A 17,006-nucleotide genomic window follows, 5' to 3' on the forward strand; every position below is an offset into this window, starting at 1 on the left:
GAAAAATAAACTCCTCAGGAACACGAAGGCAGAATTTGCCTAAAGAAAAAGCTTTTTTTTTCTACGAGAAAAGAAGAATAAAACATCACCTTGTGTGGGACAGTGGAACACACTACACTGAGAATAAGAAGAGATGGAAAATGATTGGAGGAATGAACGTAACTTGATATTTGAGATGTCAGTGGATGTACACGGAAGATTGACGTGAACAATGAAAATAGAAGGGAAAATGTGGTTAAAAAATTTAGATCCTAGGTAGGAACTCCAGAAGGTGACTATGATATGGTATTTTGCTGTACTACTCTACTGTATTAGTCATTGGCAGATCTATAAGTGAAAGGTCTACATTTCTCTATCTCAGGGGCAAATTCACTAAGATTCGTAGTTGCCCCAGCGTCCTCTTCGCCGCACTTCGCCAGGCGTATTTTCGCCAGCGCTACGCAAATTCACTAAAATCCGAAGTTGCGCTCAGGGAAAGTGTAAGGTTGCGAAGTTGCACTAGCGTTAATTTGCCAAGCAAAGCGAAGTTACGCTTGCGATGCTTGAAGTTACAATGGAGGTATATGTAGCATCACTACACAAGCCTGGGAAACCTTCAAAACAGCAAATAAAATTTTTATTTTGCCCTACACATGTGCCCACTGTATAGTTAAGGTGCCATGAGTTAGGAAATGTAAGGGGGAAGGAGGGGAGCCCCAAAAATTTTTTCAATCTTATTCAGCCTATCACCCATAAAAAAAGAAAAAACACCAGCGTTTTTTGGGACTTAGAAAAATGTTTAACTTTTTTTGAAGCAATCCATATCTACTGTATTGCACTTTGCCTGGTCTGAGGCGGCGAAGGAAGTCTGGCGTAAAAGGTAGCGTTCAGAAAAATTTGCGCGTCAGTGAATTTGCGTAGTTACGTCCGTTGCGCAAATTCGCCAGGCGTAAGGGTGCGAAGTAACACTTATTGGCAGTTAGATCCTTTGGTTAATTTTAAACGTAATTACCCAGCTGGCAATTAAGGGAGGAGCTGAAACCTGCATAACATTCTAAAGTGTGACAAATATGGAAAAACTCAAATGGTAAAAACTTGATTATGTGAGTTTGATTTGTGAAACCCAAAAACTTTATTTTTTATAAAATTAATCGAGTTTTCCTCGGAAAAACCTTGAATCGATCGAATTATTCGAGTTTTTGGGAAAATGGTTGAAGGGACCGCCTACATGACCGTGACAGGTTTTAGATGGTGTATTTTTTTTTGATTTTAGCTACCGGTATTTCCAAGGTCAAGGTATAATAAATCTAAAAAATTTTTTAGTTTTTTCTTAACCCGAAAATGTGAGTTTTGAACAAAGAAATTGACTCAAAAACTCGAATGTTTGTGGCAAACACAACTCAAACCTTAATATATAATGCCCTAGAAGTCACCAATAGCTCATGTTGATAGTTTTCACGGATAGGTCTGTTTTTGTAAGTTGTTCAGTTTCCAACACCTCAATGTTTTGCCAACATGTCAGTTAGAATTTCTAATGCTAACAGACTACTGTAGTTCAAATATGGCAGCCCTCTCATAGAGGAACATGGGGGATCAGATGGGTAATGTAGAAGCATCTGTAAATACTGTTATGGCAAAATGATAGGTAGCATGCAAAGACAATGTTATGTTATGTGTAAAAAAATGTTTCATTTCTGATGTCAGTATCTCTTTTAAGAAAACCTCTATTACTACATATCCTGAATTCCATCAGGCTTTTAACAGCTAGGAATTGGTAGACTAAGCGCCCACCAAACAAGAGCAGCTGGACTCAAAAGGTTCAGCACCCTATGAGAACTTCACTATTAGGATGCAACACCCCCTCTACTCTATACTTTATTGAATACACATGGCTAAAACACTGAAAGAAGGAATCCCAGTTAATAAACAATATTCTTAACCTCATAAAAAAACATATATAATCTTGGATTAATATGTAACAAAGGGTAATGTTTCCTTTCTATGTATCATTTACTAACAAGATACTAAATTGTAGTTGCCAATATCAACCAGTCAGCAGTTTGGGGTGGTTCACCTTTAAGTTAACTTTTAGTATGTTACGCAACTTTTCAATTGGTCTTCATTATTTATTGTTTATAGTTTTTAAAATATTTGCTTTCTTCTTCTGATTCTTTCCATCTTTCAAATGGGGGTCACTGACCCCATCTAAAAAACAAATGTTCTGTAAGGCTACAAATTTATGGTTATTGCTACTTTTTAATAATCATCTATTTATATTCAGGCGATTCATATTCCATTCTCATACTAAAAGTTAACTCAAAGGTGAACATCATACTAAAAGTTAACTCAAAGTCTACATCATACTAAAAGTTAACTCAAAGGTGAACAACCACCTATATCACAAAGAGGCATATTTATCAATATTTTTTTAGTTTTTTATTCAAGTAAACTCCTAGGGGAACATTTACTAAGCTCGAGTGAAGGATTCAAAGTAAAAAAACTTTGAATTTCGAAGTTTTTTTTTGGCTACTTTGACCATCGAATAGGCTACTTCGACTACGACTTAGAATAGAACAATTCGAACTAAAAATCGTTCCACTATTCGACCATTCGATAGTCGAAGTACTGTCTCTTTAAAAAAAACTTTGACTACCCACTTCGCCACTTAAAATCGTTTGTTCGATGGATTAAAATCGAGCGATTTTTCCTTCAATTGTTCGATCGAAGTATTTGCGGTAAATCCTTCGACTTTGATATTCAAAGTCGAAGGATTTTACTTTGATGGTCGAATATCGAGGGTTAATTAACCCTCGATATTCGACCAATAGAAAATGTGCCTCCCCATTTTGCAAAACTCGAATGTTTGCTTAATAACAATTTTGAACGTCTAAAATAGCTTAAACTGTGAAAAAATCTAATGCATTGCATTAAAAAGTATTTTCGATGGGTCTACACAAACTCAAATTGAAAAAATTGCTTAAATTTTTCCTAGGACAACTTCCATTGACTTCCACATGAACTGAGATGCTGAGTTTTACATTCAAGTTTTTCTATTTTTTTTGCTCTTAATAGATATAAACATGCACGTTTTAGAAACTCTAATAAGAATTTAATTTTAATTTAAATTGTGGCAAAAATGTAAACGTTGATAAATCAAATTTTTAATAATGAACCTTTCATCCTGCACAAGATGTAATTCACTAGAAGCTTGAATGTGAGCCATCTGCTCAAATATGTGTACCATTAAAGTGCACTGAAGAATCATTTGTCCCACTTAGAACTTTAATGAAGAGCACAACATGCTAACACGAAATGATACAGGTCAGCAACATCTGTTTTGATTGTTTTCTTTGAAATGCCAATGGCCTACAAGACTCATACTGGACCCTACATATAGACAGACAGAAAGGCAACTGAGCTGAAAGCGAACATCCCTCTTCTATACAGTAACACAAACATTGTTAGTACACGGAAGAGTCTAAGGGGCACATTTATCAAGGGTCAAATTTCAAGGGTTAATAAACCCTCAAATTTGACCTTCGAATTTAATTAAATCCTTCGAATTCGAATATCGAATAAGAAGGATTTAGCGCAAAGTAAAAATCATTCGATCAAACAATAAAATCCTTCGAATCGAACGATTTTAAGCAGTCGATTGAAGGATTTTTCTTCGATCAAAAAAATGTTAGAAAAGTGCTGGGGAAGGTCCCCATAGTCTAACATTGTACCTCGGTAGGTTTAAAGTGGCGAAGTATGAAGTCGAAGTATTTTTTAAAGAGACAGTACTATCGAATCGTCGAATAGTCGAACAATTTTTACTTCGAACTGTTCGAATCATTCGATTCGATGGGATCCAATCGAATTTGACCCATTCGATGGTCGAAGTACCCAAAAATACAGTATACTTCGAAATTCTAATTTTTTATCATTCAAATTCTTCACTCGAGCTTAGTAAATGTGCCCCTAAGTGTATATACTATATATATAAATAGAAACCCAATCTTGGGAATTTGAGAGAAACAAATGAGGAGGTGGCGTTGGCTTACCAAAGTGGTTTTTAAAGTGTTTCTTAACATTTGGAGACCCAAATGATATTGCAGAATCAGCTTTGCCACCCAAAAACTTTTAAGAATGACTTATTCATGTTGTATTAATCACCATGTATAATTGAAAACAGAACAACATAAAATTTAATTGTAGGGTCCATTTATAAATACGTATAAGTGTAAATTACATTTTCATGGTATGCATCTTAAATCTACCCTCCTTCCCCCAAAGATTATGCATTTCACCACATCTGGTATAAAGGAAAACATATTTGCCAGGAAAATTCAAAACAAAAATGAAAATATTAGAATTAAATAGAAACGCTCTAAAAATGAAAAGTTGAATTAAAATATGATTTTCACAGTCAAAACTGAAAAACGAATATGAAATAGCTGCAATTCAAGTATTGACTGCTTTATTAAAGGAAAACTATACCCCCAAAATGAAAATTTAAGCAACAGATAGTTCATATCAAATTAAGTGGCATATTAAAGAATCTTACCAAACTGGAAAATATATTTAAGTAAATATTGCCCTTTTACATCTCTTGTCTTGAGCCACCATTTTGTGATGGTCTGTGTGCTGCCTCAGAGATCACCTGACCAGAAATACTACAACTCTAACTGTAACAGGAAGAAGTGTTGAAGCAAAAGACACAACTCTGTCTGTTAATTGGCTCATGTGACCTAACAAGTATAGTTTGTTGGTATGTTTGTGAGTACAGTGAATCCTACGATCCCAGGGGGCGGCCCTTATTTTTTAAAATGGCAATTTTCTATTTATGATTACCCAATGGCACATACTACTAAAAAAGTATATTATTATGAAAATGGTTTATTTACATGAAGCAGGATTTTACATATGAGCTGTTTTATGCAATATCTTTTTATAGAGACCTACATTGTTTGGGGGGTATAGTTTTACTTTAATAGTCCCCTGATATAGTTGTCCATTCTCCAAATGACACTGAAAGTAAATGTGGAGAGTTGTGTATAAATACATAAAATGCCACCAAGTGCATCTCTTCTGCCTGCTGAATTGGAAAAGTCTATTTTAAGGAGAGAAAAATGAGCATCCCAAATTTCCTAAAACCGTTATCTTGCCCAGCAATGTTAAGCTCTTTATGGTAAGCTGCAATTTCCCTAAACTCTACCGAGGAGTCCGAAAAGCTAAGTTTACTTTGAAATGAATCAAATAACTCACAGATTTGCAAAGGATTACTAACGGAATAACCATCTGCTTCCTTTCAACAAATCACTGGATTCCCTCATTTCAAAGGGCCTGCGTTAAACGTTACCACTGCTTGCCATTGCTCTATTCCTTCCCCGAGGTGGGTCTAGCTCTGTCATATGGAGTCTGATGATGATTTATATATCAACTAGTTCTTAATGATCAGAGGAAAATCATTCTCATGTTGGTGAAAATTGTGCTCTTTGATTAGAGCGGTCATGGATTCATGACGCTTTTGCTTTAGACAAATCTTGCAAAAATGCCATTCGTATAGGAAGAAAGTAACATCCGCTAAGCAGAATACTATACTAATCAGCTAATCTGTAGTCTCTGTAGTCAAATACTTGAGTAGATAAAGTGTCCTTCTATTTCTTCTTTTATAAATTCTATTTGGTTGGAAAGCTTACTCGGCAAATATGATCTCTAAGTCCGTGTTCTACGGACACTAGTTGACGTCTTCCTACTGAAGTTACAGGTAGAAATTAGTGCACGGACCTGTTATCCAGAATGCTCGGGACCTGGGGTTTTCCAGATAAGGAATCTTTCTGCAATTTGGATCTCCATACCTTTAGTCTTCTAAAAAAATAATTTTAACATGAAAAAACCCCAAAAGGATTGTTTTGCCTCCAATAAGGATTTGTTATATCTTAGTTGGGATCAAGGTCAATGGTAATGTTTTATTATAACAGAGAAAAAGGAAATCATTATTAAAAATTTTAATTATTTGATTAAAATGGAGTTTATGGGAGATGGCCTTCTCGTAATTCGGAGCTTTCTGGATAACAGGTTTCCGGATCCCATGCCTATATGTAATTTGACGTGTGGCATCAAAGGATAAGGATAAATCCAATAATCAGAATCTGATTGGCTTGCAACAACCAGGAGTGGGTAACACCAATACAAATTTATGTTGATGTGGAACATTGAAGAGGATCTAAGCAAATCTCCTGTAGAGAATTATTAAAAATGTTCAATGGTTTTAAAGTTATTTGTAAATATAATTACAATAGAAAGCAGTGCTTGCTTATCGCTTTCCGTTTTCTGTACTCCTGGTTCTGCAGGCTACACACACACATAAATATAAATGTAAATAAAGGGTAAATGCCATTAAATGAAAATGAGAAAAAGAAGGGACACTACTGGAAAAAGATGGCACAATCAGGAAAAAAGGGAATCACAAAAGACTGTCAGGAGTATAAAGTAACAGGGGTAGAATTGTCCAAGTACCAATCAGAAAATAAAATATAAATTTCATCAACTGCACTAGAATGGTTAAATCTAACTCCAGCAACTGATAGATAAACAGGTACGGGACCTGTTATCCAGAATGCTCGGGACCTGGGGTTTTCCAGATAAGACATCTTATAGTCTTGATGATTAATTATATCTTAGTTGGTATTAGGTACAAGTTAATGTTTTATTATTACAGAGAAAAAGGAAACAATTTTTAACAATTTGGATAAAACGGCGTCTACGGGAGGCGGCCTTTCCGCAATTCTGAGCTTTCCCATACTTGTACTTAGAAATTGAAATGATACATCTGGTCCTCACAGGGCTGCCATCGAGGGGTAGAAGGAGTACAATTGTACTAGGTCTGGTGAAATCCGCTTCTGAAGGGGGGCTCGGCCATGTTGCAAAAGTTACGCAAATTACATAAGTGACCTATAACGTTACGTTAAACCGTACACAATTTACGTAACTTCAGAAACGTACCTTATATACAAGTAACATAAGCTTTTATGTAAGCTACGAAGCTTAACAAGAGTAGCAGGGGCAAACTCCACTGACCTTCAATAAATTTAAAATTATAGTAAATTCCGCTGACCCCAATAAACCGACTTATTAGCACATTCATTATTTGATTAACTATTTTATATGAGCCAGTTATTATAGAGTATAGAGCATCAGCTGTTTATATTGGGATCTGTTTAAATTATGTGTGACTCCTACATGAGTTTTTCAGCAGTGGAATGACTAGTTATTGGGCCCCACAGCAACATCATTGGGCCCTCTAGACTTACGCAATTTACGTATCTTATGCAAAAACGTACTTTACATAAGAAACTTACGTAACCTGCGTATTAAAGGGGTTGTTCACCTTCAAATTTACTTTAACTATGATGTAGAGAGCGATATTTCGAGACAATTTGCAATTGGCTTTCATTTTTTATTAATTGCAACCATGCATTGCTTTGAATAAGATACTGGAATATGAATAGGAGGGAGCCTTAATAGAAAGCTGAGCAACGAGTAGAAATAACAATACATTTGTAGCCTCACAGAGTATTTGTTTAGATGGGGACTGTGAAAACAAAGAGAAATCATTTAAAAACTATAAAACAGAAAAAATTAAGACCAATTAAAGGTGAACCACCCTTTAACCAATGACAGGGCAAAGCAATGTGCCAGGGCAGGTTATTGTAATTAGTTTTAGTTTTTTGAGTTATTTAACTTTGTATTGTATAGGAGAGGGATTGAATAGAAAGATGAATAATAAAAAGTAATAATACCAATAAATGTTGTAGCCTTACAGAGCATTTGCTTTTAGATGGGGTCAGTGACCCCCATTTGAAAGCTGGAAAAGTAAAAAAAGAAAAGGCAAAGAACTAAAAAAAACAATGGAAAATAAATAATAAAGAACAATTGAAAGGTTGCTTAGAACTGGCCATCCTATAACATACTAAAAGTTAACTTAAAGGTGAAGACCTGTAAGAAGCAGTACAATCATGTACAATGCCTACTGTTTATGGTCACCTTTAAGGGGTTTATTAATCAAAGGTCCAAAAAAGTCTTGTATACCTCGAATGAACTCGAATGAACTCGAAGGAACTCGAAGGAACGCAAATGAACTCCATGGAACTCACTACTCGAATAAAAAAAAACTTGAATGGAAAAATTTGAATCAGCGAGTTCCATCTTAACAACCTGAAAACTTGAATTGATTGAGTTTACGGTGGGAAAAAACTTGAATCCCTCAAATTGATCGTGTTTTTCGGGCAAAGCTCTCTGAAAATCATGAAGGCTTTTAACATCTTCAAATGGTCCAAGGGACCTCTGCCATTGACTCCTACATGACCTCGATAGGTTTGAGATGGTGCATTTTCAGATTCAAGCTATTTCCAGGGTTGGGTTATAATAAATCTTGAAAAAAAAATTTTTTTTTGAACCTGAAAATGTGAATTTTGACCAAAAAAAATACACTCGAAAATTTGAATTTACATGTAAAACATAACTCGATCCTTAATAAATAACCCCCCTAAAATTTGAGCATTCCGTTAAAACACAGGACATACATTGCACTAGACTAAAAGATAGAGATTGGTTGCTTCAGTTTACTAGACTTGGGCGCATGTTCCTCCCCTATAATCATCTTCAAAGATGCTCTCAAAGAACAATGTTGCATGTCACATACCGTACATTTAGTGCATAAATTGGCTTTCTACCCTATTGTTTCGCAGTGACACTTGGAATTTTAGCAGCATCTCCCAATGTTTTTTGTTGGAATAGAAATGCAGGTTGTGCTGAGACAGACTTTCTATCCAACAGTGATGACCCTGAATCTTAACAAAACCCGAGAATGACAACAATAGGTAACACATTAACACTGCTGCCTTTAATGAATGGAAAATAAGTGCTTAGAGGAAACTTTGGCAAACAAACCGGAAGGCGAGGCAGCAATTAGGAAACATAATTGTTACTCACAATGAAGGATCTTGGACGAGGTCCTTAAGGTTTATTCCACTTCTGTCTTCTGCAAGGTTCCTGAAGCAACTGTCACTCACTAGGGAAACAAAACGATACAATAAGCATGAGCTGCTATTTCTACATTATATTATTACTCATTTTAGAACTTCACTAAAGAACTGCACATCAGGCTAAAGTTCTAGGGAACATTTATCGAGCAATTGCCCCATGGGACACCCATTAGTGAAACTAATTAGCAGCTCCTTTCCAGCAAGAGTTGGCATTGTCTGGAAATTACGGCTCCTAACAAGTGACTTTTGATTTCACAGCCAATCAGTTTAAAAATTCGAATTTAACTCATATTTTATTAAAAAAAACCATGACCAAACTCTCATGCCTGATTTTAGCCTATTTATTAAAAAAAATTAATTTTTCAGGCTTTTTTCCACCAGTTTGTTCTATTTTTTCCAGTTTTTGCCTGAAAACCCAGAAAAAGTCATATTTTCGGGCTAAACCCACCTCAGACCATGAAAACTTAAAATTGAGATAGATGCCTCTACCATTGACTTATACAGGACCTTGACAGGTCAGAGATGGCAGATTTTCGGATTCTGGCTTTTAATTCTGGCTTTTAAAAAATCTTGAAAATGTTGGGGTTTTTTTCCCCTCTAAGAATTTAAAGTTTTCGAATTTTTCGATATTTTAACATTTGGATTTTAATAAATAACCCCCTAAGACTTGCACATGCATGCTACTCTGCAGTTTATATCCAAGACAGCCTTGATAGGTCCATTGCCAATACAAGCAAAGGTCTGACCGGTAGCAGCAAAGTTTCGAAACTAATACACATGGCACAGAACTTGGCAGATACCCCTTTTAAAAATGTGATATTTGTCCCGACTATGATAGTCACATGATCAGCGTGCACGAGAACTGTTCTCGGGATTCAAGCGCCTGAAAAATGTTCCACACTATGTTCTAGGGAACATTTCTCAAGCAAGTGCCCCATGCGACACTCATTAGTGAAACTAATTAACTGCTCCTTTCCAGAAAGAGTTGGCATTGTCAGGAAATTACGGCTCCTTACAAGGGACTGGCTGCTTTTGATTTAAGCCAATCATTTTAAGGGGCTTATTTACAAAAAATATGAATTTATCTAATATTTTATTTAAAAAAACCATGACCAAACTCCCATGCCTGATTTTTGACTATTTATTAAAAAAAATTCTAATTTTTCTGGGTTTTTTCAAATTTTTGCCCGAAAACCAAGAAAAAGTTGTATTTTCAGGCTAAACCCAGCTCAGACCACAAAAACTTCAAATAGAGATAGGTGCCTCTCCCATTGACTTATGCAGGACCTTGACAGGTCGGAGATGGCGGATTTTCGGATTCTGGCATTTAAAATGTCTTAAAAATGTTGGGGTTTTTCCCCCTATAAGAATTCGAGTTTTCTAGTGAAAAAAACTCAAATTTTTCGATACTTTAACATTCGGACTTTAATAAATAACCCCCTAATACTTGCACATGCACGTTACTCTGCAGTTTATATCCAAGACAGCCTTGATAGGTCCATTGCCAATACAAGCAAAGGTCTGACCGGCAGCAGCAAGTTTCTAAAGGGATACACATGGCACAGAACTTGGCAGATACCCCTTTTAAAAATGTGATATTTGTCCCAACTATGATAGTCACATGATCAGCGTGCACGAGAACTGTTCTCGGGATTCAAGCGTCTGAAAGATGCTATTTCTTGGAGCCATGTCATTCTCTGGTCATGAGAAAGTTCCACACTATATATCCAGAAAATTAAATTCTGCAATTCTGCCAAACTTCAAAGCAAGGCTATCAGCGCCATAAAATATTTTCTTATTGCATCACATGTCAAGGAAACAACTAATTTCCCAACTGGCTCAAGGTATTATGCTGAAAGAGCGGAGCGAATGAATCATTAGTCTCTGTTTTGACATAAACAGCGGGGATTTTATTACATTTTAACCAGCCGGTGGATTTTATTTAAAAACAAATAAAGTTTTCAATTAAGGGGCTATGGTTTTTCTTCCCCTTTGGACAAGGCATCCAAAACAACCTTTGAAACCAGATTCTGTCTTCTCTCCCGACTAGTGCCCCCTCCAACACCCTCTAAACATCTGTGAGCAGGTATTGATTTCTACAAAGGTTAAAGTCTTAATTTCTGCAGGGAAACACATCTTTCTTACTCGCCATGCTGAAAGCCTCATGTTGTAAAACACTGCTTATTCTATCTTGTATAACAAACACATCAATGAATATTTGACATTATTTGCCTACATAAGGAACCCTGGGGGCCTTTAAAGAAATGGAAGGAAATTCAAAATGTTTTCCGCTAAATAGTCCTTAAAATTAAAGGCACAATTACTACTAACACGTTTGTACAATAGAGGATTCTCTGTAGACATAGAATACAGGGATCAATTAGGACAGTTGTGTGAATTAGTATCATGGAGCACTCAACAGAAAAAAAAAGTACAGGTATGGGATCCAGTTATCCAGTAACATGTGATCAAGAAAGCTCTGAATTACAGAAAGGCCAACTCCCATAGACTAAATTTTATCCAAATAATCCACAATTTTAAAAAATTATTTACTTTTTTCTCTGTAATAATACAACAGTAGCTTGTACTTGATCCTAACAAAGACACAATGAATCCTTATTGGAGGAAAAGCAATCCTATTGGGTTCTTTTAAAGCGGTTGTTCACCTTTAAACTAACTTTTAGTATGATGTAGAGAGTAATACTCTGAGACAACTTGAAATTGGTTTTAAATATTTATCATTTGTGGTTTTTGAGTTAGCTTTTTATTAAGCAGCTCTCTAGTTTGCAATTTCAACATTCCAGTGATATAATCATATGAATAAAAGACTGGAATATAAATAGGAGAGGCCTGAATAGAAACATGAATAAGAAAAAGTAGAAATAACTAACTATAAGGCGCAGATTTATTAAGGGTCGATTTTTTTATGTCAAAATTCCCACATTCTAATTTTAATCCCCCTATTCGAATGTAAATTTGAATATGAGATTTATCACACTTCGACCATGGCAACAGCCCTAATTCAAATATTCGTCAACCTAAAACTTACAGAGTTCATGTACAAGTCAATGGCAGAGGCCCGTTGAGTTATTTGGAGAGGTTAAAAACCTTCCTAGTTTTTTTCTTTTTAGGAGAAAAACTCGATTCGTACAAATCAAATAGGATTCAAATTTTCAGGCTGGAACCATTCAATCAAATATTAGACATTCAAATTTTTTAATTAATCTTAAGTAACCTCCCAGTCGAATTGGGAGTATATTCAAATTTATTAGACTTAGAGTCGAAGTAGAAATTCGACCTTTGATAAATGGGCCTGTAAATTTGTAGCCTTACATAGCATGTTTTTAGATGGGATCAGTGACCCCCATTTGAAAGTTAGAAAGAGTCAGAAGAAGAAGGCAAATAATTCAAAAACTATAAAACAGAAAAAAATGAAGGCCAATTGAAAAGTTGCTTAGAATGAGCCATTCTATAACATACTAAAAGTTAACGTAAAGGTGAACCACCCCTTTAATGTTTAAATTATATTTTTGAAGACTTACGTATACACTATTCAGATTAGAGAAAAATCCCTGATCAGGAAAACTCCTGATTTTGGATAACAGGTCCCATACCTGTACATCTCACTAACTGACCACCAATGCAAAATTTTTGCTAAACTGATTTGTTTTGTTGATGTGTTACAGCAAATCTGTATGCACAGCCCGGACAGATCAAAGGTCACTTTTACTACAGCATGGTTTTCTTATATTGGTCAACACTAGGCCCAACTGACCAGCTGAGGAGGAAAAGCCAGTAAATCCAATGCCCAATCGCTGGCCAACGTATTTACCAAAATACCCAAGTGCTTTATTCCAATCTGTAGATACTGCTAGAAACAATTTATAGAAGAAACTGAATCCACTGCACAAGGAACATCATTGTACATGTATTTCTTAAAAACCTTTCTTCAACTTGTATCTTGGTGTCAGCGCTAAACACATAGCTTTACAGTTGTTATTCCAACAGTGCATTGAGCCGTACTTCTTCTATCCCAATCATACTTGAATTGTGGATAAAATAACAAAACCCCTATATAATATTCAGCCCAAAAGCATAGCATGATATTAATTCTACTTTGCTCTTACTGTCTTGCAAGTTCAATGGGAATTATGCAATAGAGATGCTATGAGTTTGGGACCTTAGGCAAGATACCAGAACACTGTAATTGCAGTAAATTACTGGCTGGGGAACACAGTGCAGACAAAGGTTGAAACCAGGACAATGCAGAATCTGCTGGGATGTGTTGATTTTATTAAATCCAAATGAGATATAATTCTTTTATCAAGAGTGACATTATATTTAATATGACATTGCCTACAAAGCCATTCTGTACATTGACATCCCCACACATCTTTAGGGAATGGAACCAGTGATACAAATGGTATTTTGTATCCCTATGCACACAGTACGGTAGCTGCAGGAGTCAGGATTTCCCTGCCTATGTTTTTATGATTCAGCGTTCTTTATCACAGGAGCACTGTGAAAACAATGCAAATAAGCAGAATAATGTTAGGCTTTACCAAGGCCGCAGGAGCGACATAAAAGGGGTTGCTGGAATGCACCACTGCTGGAGGATGCAGTTTGACTTCTTGAATGAGAGACATTAAAGCAAAAGTAAAATAAACAAAATAAATAAATATATATATATATATATATATATATATATATATATATATATAGAACAAACAAGGAAAAGTTGTGCTCACCACCAATTTTTAAAACCATTAGGCGGGGGTGCAATGAGGCTGTGACCACAAAAGACATAAAGACAAATACAAGAGTCCTCTGCACTCAACCCATTATCAATATATTTAAGACAGAGACATTTTACTGCTACTGAAAAATGCCTTACCCTTTAAACAAAACAGGGATTGTTTGTCCATATATTGCAATATATTTAAGCTGGCCAACTACGTCAAAGTCATCCCATATCTGGCCAGTCCTACGCTCAATTTTCATCTGATTCGTTAAGAATTCTATTGCTTCATTATACATTTTACAAAGGGACAAAGTTTTACCTGTAACTTACTAGCTTCTTGAATGAGAGACATTAAAGCAAAAGTAAAAAACCAATATTATATATATATATATATATATATATATATATATATATATATATATATATATATATATATATATATATATATATATATATATATAAAATACACAAAAGCCATGAATATCTTGTAAATTATATCCTTATAAACGGTGAGTTCTGATGTCATCAGTTATAAACGGTGAGTTCTGATGTCATTTCTGTCACACGACTCACTGAATCTTGTGTATTATAATAAATAAAGTACCCCAGTTGTAAAATATGAGGATATTAGAAGTTACCTTGGAGTTCCATGACCTGTATAAAAACACTCGGCCTTCGGCCTCGTGTTTTTATATGGTCATGAAACTCCTCCGTAACTTATAATATCCTTATATTTTACAAGAGGGGGTACTTTATTCACTCTATATATATATATATATATATATATATATATATATATATATATATATATATATATATATATATATATTGTATATAATACACCAGAGCCATGAATAGCCTATAAATTCTATCCTTCTAAACGGTGCTTTGTGATGTCATCGGTTATAATCAGAGCTTAGTGATGTCATTACTGTCACATGAATCGCTAAAACTTGTGTATTATAATAAATAAAGTATTCCATGTTGAAAAATATGAGGATATTAGACATCACCTAGGAGTTCCATGTTCTGTATAAAAACTCTGGCCTTCGGCCCTGAGCTTTTATATGGTCATGGAACTCCTTGGTAACTTAGAATATCCTTATATTTTAGAAGATGGGGTACTTTATTCACTATGTAATATTGCAAAGACCACAAAAAATAACTAGGAAAACACGTAAAAAGAAAAGGAAGAGCCAATTATTGTAATAAATAATAAATAGAAATGGCACTATAGAATAAATCTGAAAATATTTCTTGCCAAAAAATGGATTCAAGGATTTGGCCGTTTGGAATCTGAAATCTGCTGCAAGCGTCCGAATCCTGCATCAAATCCATAATTCAGTGCATCGCTAGTCAATTGCAGAATAGCTTGATTGATGATTGATGGACAAATTTTTTTGCCTAGTTTCAATGAGAACAAAATGGGCATTAACTCTAATATATAGAAAAAAAAAAAAAGAAAAAAACAATTGCAGGGTTTGTGAAATATGCCCTTTGATGAATTTTTGCTTTTTTTTATTTCATTTTTTTTAATTTATTTTTGCAAATTATTTGCCAAAAATGATCATATTGCCATCCCTATTATGGGTGAATAAGTATTACACAAATTTTCCGAAAACATTCACATGCAACAAAATTGCCCAGAAACACTAGGCCATACCCACTAGGCCATACCATGAGCCCTGCAAGTAAAGCCAAATCTTGTGCGAACTGATGCTTGCCATCTACAGTTTAGGTGTGAGGTTCCAAATTCCAGCCCTATAAAGGCTCATGGGCAATATAAGTTTCATTCATGTATAGTTCATTAGCCAATTAGCTCTGTTTGACCTTGGCCACTTTAACTGGTTTTTATTATCTGGTTTTCACTGTAGTGGGAAGAAGATACTTTCTGGTTCAGGGCACTGCTACAATTTTAGATACACTTGTTTAAGCCTGACAACTCTGACTTTTTTTTTTTTTTTTACTTAACTTTTTTAATTACTTTCCCTATACGAGAAATCACATCAAGTCTTCATTAATTAAAAAACGTGATTTCGGCTTGTACATCGTCAGATCTTCTCATGTGCTGCCTGTTAATCATGTTTTATTAGATCACGCTGTCTGCTTCAAAGAGATGCTCCTGAACGTTCTGTCTGCGGCTTGTGCAATATTCCTTCCTCGATGAAACCAGCTATCACGCCTTGTATCACGTGCGTAACTTAATAGAAGGAACTAAATTTCGTTTAGACAAGTCGTTTGTGATTTATCAATCATTTTTTTTGGTCCAGCTGAAGCTTGCAGATGTAACAGAGGTGATAGGTTTGCAAATGCGATTACCGAATGGCCTACTTCCATCCTTTCATCAAAGAGACCATCTAATAACCTTCACCAAAGCCATTTAACGATGATCCACAAGCTAATTTCTACCAGTTCTCAGCTTTATGGATTTTAAGAAAAAGGAATGTCCTTATTTAACTCTCTCAAACAGGTCTTATTTTATTTCATGAAATGGGTCTAAATTTAAATGCAAAGTAGCCATTGAATGGCATGCATTTTTTTTAGGAATTTCCAGTAAAAGAAAACACACTCTAAATACACATTGCTTTTCAGTATCCATAACGTTGTCTTAAGTAAAGGAAAAAAGTTGGATTTGCCTTTAACCCACCGTAGAAGATCTAATTGTGACTATGCTTTGAACATCCAATGGAAAGTTATCTTAGGGAAACCATTGGCAGTAAAGTACATTAAAGGGATACTGTCATGGGAAAACATGTTTCAAAATGCATCAGTTAATAGTGCTACTCCAGCAGACTTCTGCTCTGCACTTAAATCCAATTCTCAAAAGAGCAAACAGATTTTTTTATATTCAATTTTGAAATCTGACATGGAGCTTATACATGTTGTCAGTTTCCCAGCTGCCTCAGGCATGTGACTTGTGCCTGCACTTTAGGATGGAACTACTTTCTGTCAGGTTGTTATTTCTCCTACTTAAAGGAGAAGGAAAGCTACAGAAGCAGTTTATTGCCAATAGATTAGCCACAATAGTGCAAGCTATAACACTGTATTTATTCTGCAGAATGCTTTACCATACCTGAGTAAACAGCTCTAGAAGATCTCTGTTTGTTAAGGATAGCAGCTGCCATATTTGATTGGTGTGACATCACTTCCTGACTGAGTATCTCCCTGCTCACTCAAAGCTCTGGGCTCAGATTACAGCAGGGATGGGAAAAGGGAGGAGGAGAGAAGCTTGGAGATTTATGCTGAAAACAGGA

The 17,006-nt window shown here is 35.3% G+C and overlaps 1 protein-coding gene across 20 annotated transcripts in view; it reads right to left on the reverse strand.

Moving 5' to 3' along the window:
- The window catches only part of gphn.L (gephyrin L homeolog), a 216,335-nt gene that overhangs the window by 130,010 nt on the left and 69,319 nt on the right, over nucleotides 1-17,006 (reverse strand). For all 20 annotated transcript variants that reach the window (XM_018229289.2, XM_018229287.2, XM_018229286.2 and 17 more), the window contains 1 exon segment: nucleotides 8,959-9,037. In XM_018229289.2, coding sequence (XP_018084778.1) covers nucleotides 8,959-9,037 — 79 coding nt within the window.

Source organism: Xenopus laevis, chromosome 8L (genome assembly GCF_017654675.1).
Source record: "Xenopus laevis strain J_2021 chromosome 8L, Xenopus_laevis_v10.1, whole genome shotgun sequence".
Taxonomy (NCBI): Eukaryota; Metazoa; Chordata; class Amphibia; order Anura; family Pipidae; genus Xenopus; species Xenopus laevis.